This window comes from Meles meles, chromosome 21 (genome assembly GCF_922984935.1).
Source record: "Meles meles chromosome 21, mMelMel3.1 paternal haplotype, whole genome shotgun sequence".
Lineage (NCBI taxonomy): Eukaryota > Metazoa > Chordata > Mammalia > Carnivora > Mustelidae > Meles > Meles meles.
The window spans coordinates 41,086,560-41,093,427 of record NC_060086.1 but is presented as its reverse complement, the minus strand read 5'-3'; the positions used below and the strand labels follow the sequence as shown (position 1 = coordinate 41,093,427).

At 49.7% G+C, this 6,868-nt stretch overlaps 1 protein-coding gene across 1 annotated transcript in view; it reads right to left on the bottom strand.

Moving 5' to 3' along the window:
- Positions 1-1,730: 1,730 nt before the first annotated feature.
- ADCY9 (adenylate cyclase 9) overlaps positions 1,731-6,868 on the bottom strand; it is a 116,098-nt gene continuing 110,960 nt past the window's right edge. The window contains exon 11 of the mRNA XM_045992528.1: positions 1,731-6,152. Coding sequence (XP_045848484.1) covers positions 4,964-6,152 — 1,189 coding nt within the window. The 3' untranslated portion in view covers positions 1,731-4,963. The remainder of the gene's footprint in view (positions 6,153-6,868) is intronic.

Sequence of the window (6,868 nt, the reverse complement as noted above, 5' to 3'; positions counted from 1 at the left end):
CTGGCCATATGTTCCTTATTTGTTGGGAAGACTCTAACTTTATGAAACTTTGAAGTCCTTTGAGTGGCTCCTTGAATATACTTATAGAACTCAAACATAATACACGAAAATATCATTTGCTTGGGAATGCATACGCAAACAAACCAGCATTAACATGGCGAGACAAATTTCCAAAAGAGTCTGGAAATGCCTGGGAACCTCACCTGCAGAGTTATAATAGAAAAATCAGCATTCCTTAGTCGTTGCAGATTGGGGGCACCTTATCTGAATGTGGGGACTCCTGAAATTGTATGCAACATTAAGATGGTTTGTTTGTGTGTGTGTGTTTTCTGGAGAGAAGAGACACAACTGTCATCAAATAATCAAAGGCTCTGTGAGTCAAGAAAGGTTAAGATCACTGTTTCCAATGACTGGGATTTCAGGAGGTGCTTGGCTCTTGATACACAACACTTAATTTGCTTCTCCTTCTGGCGTCCAGGCCCAACAGGAAGAGGGAGAATTCCCCAAACTTACGTTACTCTAATATATAGTGACAACTCTTTGGAGTCATGTAATTAAAAATAACAGTTTTCACGTAGGAACTATATAAAAATAGACACTTGGGGAGAATTTTAATTTACACGTATAAGGTGTGCCAATGTGTACCTTTCTTAATTGCTTCCTCTTACCTATCTCTTCCCCACTTAGCTTCCTTTACCTGGCCCTTGGGATCTATTCCAGGTGGCCACAAGGAGATTCCCCACAGAAGAGAAAAGTAACCACATGCAAGAGAGAAATCACAAAAGCTAAGTTCTGAGTCTTACTGCAAAAATCTTTCGTGACTGCCAAGTCTTCAAAAGTCCCTGGGGTACCCCTTCTAGTAGAGACCCACCTTCTCACATGACCTTCAGTGCAGCACAGACCATGACTCCCTAACCTCCAGAAAGGTTCCTAGGGCGTGGGAGGGAAGGACGCCCACGTCAACCAGAAGTGCCCTCATAGGCGCCAGGTTCCAGCAGAGAACAACCTAGAAGCTTGATCCCTCTTTAGGGGATGAACAAGGACTGGGGGACCGTATCTTCACCTCCCTCTGCTGAGTCTTCAAGAGGGTCCTGTGCCCTGAAGTTGCTGACAAATACTGCAGTCACCAGGCAAGACTTCACTGGGGAGAAGCGCTACACCCCAACAGCTCTACAGTTTTGCTTCGGATCTGGAGGGGCTGTGAACGCCCGAGATGTGTACAAACGGCATGTGTGGTTTCTGGGACGAGGCTCTATGACTTTAAATGGATTCTGAGATGGGTGTGTGACTTCCCCTGATGTGGACACCCTCAGGAACTTTGCGAGGACAGGCTGTGTAGCTGTGTCCTTTCAGAAAACCGCCTTCATTTTCTTGGTCAATTCCTTCCCCTAAGATCTTGCAGGAAAAACTATATAGAAGGCCTAATAAAAAAGGGATATCGTTGCAAGCCAAACTTGTCCTGCGATCTGCTTTTTATTTTTGTTAAAGTTCCATATAAAAATAAAATTTTTCAACCGGTTAACTGTAGCAAATATGTCCGTTAGACAAAAAGAAACCACATACATAAATAGGATTGTTTTGTTGTTTTTTTTAGTCATCTTGTTTTTAAAGTCATAATGTGAAAGAAAGGCAAATCTTATTTCCAGCCACAAATTGCAGGGAATAAGGAATGCCCTAATTGCTGAAGTGCTAACTGATCTTTTCAACGAGGAAATACCAGGCATCAAATATTTAGATTTTTAGAGTATTTTAATATCCATTTCTTGAGTGGATGCATTCTGAAATAATTAGAATTAACAGTTTAAAAAGAGCAGAGTGAAGAAAAGATGGAAAATGCAAACAGTTGGTTCTCGTTAATTTAATTTCAGGTTCTAGGCATGATGTGATTTTCTAAAACAACCAGCCAAAAAACGCTTACCTCAAAAATCTAGAAATGCAGACGCAGACAGATCTTTGGAAACTACACATTGTTACAGTCCACGTGGCGGGAAGCACGCGGCCCTCTGGCTCTCAGTGTCGTGTGCAAATGCGCAGGCGCTGCCTTCGAGAGCAGTCAGTGTTAATGGAGTCGCGTGCAGGTGTTGCATAATCGGTGTGACTCTTCCAGCTACTTAAGGGCTTCATAACTGATGCTCTACATTTGTTTGCACTGGATAAAATTAGCTGTGCTTGTTTATATATATATATACATATACATATATGTGTATATATACGTGTGTGTAATTCCATCTGACTTGGGGCCAAGAAGAAAACAGCAATTGCAACTCAAAAGCGGCTATTTACACACATTCAGTTCTGAAGTATTGCTTCCTGACCTAAGTTTGTAAGAGGTATTGCCTCCGCGAAGAGCACGTCCGTCATACTGCTAGCACTTGAACCACTGCTCAGAGGCCTGTCCTCAGGGACTCTGTTCAGGGCCAGCGGAGCTGGAGGCACGGCATTTCCGCCGCACAGATTCTGTGGTCCTGCGTTGAGGTATGCTTCCGGGCAGGGAACTGGGAAGGACCCAAGCCGTGTAGTGGCTCAGCGAGAACATCTGTACTGGTGATTTAGCAAGGCTTGGGGTGTTGTGTTGTTTCCTTTTGTTTTTTTAAAGACAACTTGGAATTCTGGGTGAGCCAACCATCAGAGGCTCCGGCGTGCACACTGCTGGACCAGACCACCAGACGTTCAGACCCTCTCCCTGAGGTCCGCGGCTTCCCAGGGTCAGGAATCACAAACACTTTTGCAGGAAGGGAAGGGAAAAAAGAATGTGCAGGGGAGGAAGCATGTGCAGAGATGAACCTTGTGGAACAGCAGAGACACAGGCGGCCGGTCGGCAACCGCCTGGCCCCGTCACTGCCAGAGCTACAGAGCCTGAGGGCAGAGGGCAGAAGGAGAGCCCCACACTCCAGTACATGCCTTAACACTGACGGGAGAAGGCCCTAACATGCCCACAGTCCCTATGGACAAGGACGGTGTCGGGTAGTGTTTTAAAATAAAAATAAAAATAAAAACTCTGTGGTATCTTAGGAGAATACATTCTTTGGAAGCAAGAGGTATTGTCACACCATCCTTCCCCCGCATTGGAAGACCAACAAACTGACAGTCAAGCCCGAAGGAAGATCTTAGTTACTGAGAATGCCTCGACTCCCTGGGACGTCAAGATCCTGGCTTTGGCTGCATTGTTGGGAGGCCACTCCACGTGTGCTCCCCCGCCCCGGGCAGCTGGCCCATCAGAATCCATATTTCCTGATCCCAGAAATGGCAGATTCTAGATGAATTTGGGGAGGCGGAGACTGATAATGCGACTTGATGTAGATGTGACATCATACAGAGATTTAGCAGCGAAAAGAAAATGCACAGGGTATGCCGGTGAAGACCTTAAACAGGAAGGAGCTAATTCTCGAACTATCCTATGAACTGTATGCTCGAGTCACCTTGAAAGTAACTATGCCGAAGACAGGGCAACACGGGCCTGAGTTCAACTCCATGTACGTTCCGGACTCAATGTGGCCAAACGTCCTCACAGGCAGGATCAGCAACAAACAGCCACAAGTGATTTCCTTTAGGTTTTTTCTACTTGCCCTGGCTCGACACCTCATGTGCATGTGGCTGATTCTGTCTCTACACAGCAAGAGAAGGCCAGCTAACGAGGGCTGGGATTCACCAGGTTCAAGACTGCTGCACACAGGCCCTGCATAAGTCAAGAGCGGGAAAGGATGAGGAACTTCTCGGGTGTGTACAAGCCAAAGCCACTGGCACCGCCTGCCCACCACTGCGCTTGGCCCAGACCTCCCGCCTCGTGTGGGGCAGGGCTCTGCCTCAATCCCTGCGGTGGGGAGGCCCCGAGGGCACAGATCCGCAGCCCAAGGGACGGAAGTGGCAGTGCCCATAAGGTTTCAGAACACGGCTGAGAGCATCTCTGTCCCAGGGCCATTCCAGGGCACACTGGCCAGGCCCGGTCAGGCCTTGCTCAGCCCCTGTGTGGGGTGGTGGCCCAGAGCGGCCAAAGCACTAACAGACATCTTCTCATCCTTCCGCTGTGCCCCCTGCAGACCCCTTCCCCCCAACCCAGCCTATGTCCCTTCGCCGGAAGGACCTGGCTGCTCCTCCCCCAAGACACATTCCCTGATAAATAAATAAATAAATAAATGCAACCCTCAGACGTTTATTTGAGTTTCCCTCTTCGAGGATTCAGCTTCAAAGACAAACCCCTTCGCTCCCAGCTGGAAGACCCCTCGGTGTCGGGGGCAGAATGAAACACGGCTTCTAAATACCTGGGGCCTGGGTTCATGAGCTCTGCTACTGGCTAGCAAATGCAATCTTGGCCTGTACGGGGAGGAAGCCCTGACAGCCCAAGGCCCCAGGTGCTCTGGAAGGCGCAGTTCGGGGGGGGTGGGGGGCGTGGGCCATCCTGGCTGGCGGCTGCTTGCAGCCCACAGCCCCCCACCTCCCCTCACAGTGAGTTACTGGCACTTGATCTCAGATTCATGAATGAAAGTGTGTGCGTGTACATGTTTACACAGAAAGGTCAGGTCACTGGAAAACACTAGCATGTATACAGGGGAAAAACGCAAAAACACTGTACTAGCAAAAACAAAACAAAAACAAAACAAAAACCCAAACTGCCTTGTGAGAAAAAGCAATAAAATGATATCTTAACCACAGCTTTCGTTTAAAAAGTCCAGCAATACCCCATGCCACGATCTCCACGGGCCGCCTCTGTCCCCAGACGCGAGGCCGCGGTCAGCCCCTGAAGGCACTTGTTCTCCACGCTGCTGACGGTCACACCCAGGGGATGGGGCTCCAGGGGAGAAAAAGCAGAGAGACGGATGTGCGTGGGGCACGCAGACGTCAGGGCAACGACCATGCGGCGCTGCGCCCGGCGACGGAGGCTGTGGTGCTCGGGACACACAGCAGGAGAATACAAACTCGATTGTGTTTCGAGGAGCAGAGCACCGCGGCAGCGACGAGCGCTGCGTCACACGCTCTTGGAAACGTTGAGCCTGGTGAGTTCGCTGGCTTCTTCCACGCCCACTTCTTCACAGTCGCTTTTCTCTATGGCTTTGCCAAATCGAGACCTCTCTTCGGGTTTGATGGGCTCCTTCCACGGCCTCCTAGCGGACAGGTGAGCGTCCTTGGCCTGCATGTTGATTTCGGAACCCAGAGACGTCTTGTCCGCGTTCTGTACAGAAGGCACCAGGTTGGCGATCTCGTCCGTGGGAGACCGCCCGATGCTGCCGTCCACCTGGACTCGGATGTCCGGGGAGATGGACAGCTGGTGCTGCGGCACGGCCCCGCTGTCCATGCACTTTGGGTACAAGTAGGTCTTCATCTGGCCCTTACCCTTCACATTCACTGTCCCCCGGTAGTCGAAGTCGTAGCCCATCTTGCTCAGGACGCGGTAGCTCTCCTCGCTCACCTGGATGCGGCACTCCACCCCCGTGCTGTCCATCCTGCTGGCGATGTTGACGGTGTCGCCCCAGATGTCATACAGCAGCTTGGTGGTGCCGATGACCCCTGCTGTGAGTGGCCCATGGTTGAAGCCGACCCTGAGCTTGAAGTTGAACCACAGCATGTTGCTGTTGAAGTCGTCCACCACGCGCATCATCTCCTTGGCAAACTCGAACAGGACCTGCAGGTGCTCCTGCGGGTGGCCGCCATCCTGGCACTGGGCGCCGTTCAGCCCCGATGCAGCCATGTATGTGGCCCCGATGGTCTTGATCTTCTCGATGCTGCTGTAGCCTGGCCTGCTCAGGAGCTCGTCGAAGTCCCCAATGAGCTCGTTAAGGACCCGGTAGCACTCCTTGCCCCCCTCGTAGTTCTCCTCGTAGAACTCACTGAAGTTGACGATGCTGGCGAAGATGACGCCTCCACTGTCATGGTTCTTGGAGTAGGTCTGGGAGACCTTCAGCTGCTCAGCCACGTGGTAGGGGATGATGTTCCTCAGCAGCCAGTCGGCTTGGTCCCTCATGCTCTGGATCTTGGTGCGGTGAAGGTCTGCCTCCACGTCTCCATGGTAGTGCAGGCGGTAGCTGACCTCGAATTCTCGATTCAGGAACCAGACCAATAAGAGCAGGAGAAAGAAGACCAGAACCACCTCCTGGCCAATCAGGCTGGCTGTTCTGCCATCATGCGGCAAGGAACTATTGCACGGATTCCCCTCAGAACTGGAGAGCAAAGAGAAGAGAAAGGACGTACCTTCTTAAGTGCATCTTTTAAGGAAGAGGTCGCTGCTCAGGGCTTGCAGGTTGTGAAAAAGACCAGCTACCTAGCCTCTGCACCACGTTCTGTGGAGTTCAACTTGTCAGTGACCTGCAGCCGCAAAGCTACCTGATGCCATTTGGCTGGCTGAAGGGGTGCCGCGATCAGACTGATTTTTGTAACTGATTTCTAAGTAATTACTTGGTGACTGCTTTTTCAGGAGCTATTAGCTCTTTGATTTTAAAATCTTTTCATTTCCAACAACTTTCTATTTCGAAAATTCAGAACACTATAGGAAAGTGAAGAGACTAGTAATAGGTTTGTACACCCTTCTCCTGGATTCACCAACGGCTGACATTGGCTGCTTTGCTCCTTCCCTCTGTCAACACACACACGTGCACACACAGCTTTCCTGCTGAACATTATGACATCATGACACTTAGATCCTGAATATTTCAGTCCCTATGTAACCACACTACCGTCATGATACCCAAGAAACTTAACATTCTCTGACACACTCACTTTTTAGATTTCTAATCCAAGTTTAGCTCTGAAAGACGTGTGAGCTCTCTATTGTCTACTTGTATAAAAGTCCACGAATGTACCACTACCCTCTGGTAGGTTAGTTTTGTTTTGTCAAAGTCATTTAAGACAATGTTAACATTTTTACAAATAATAGGTG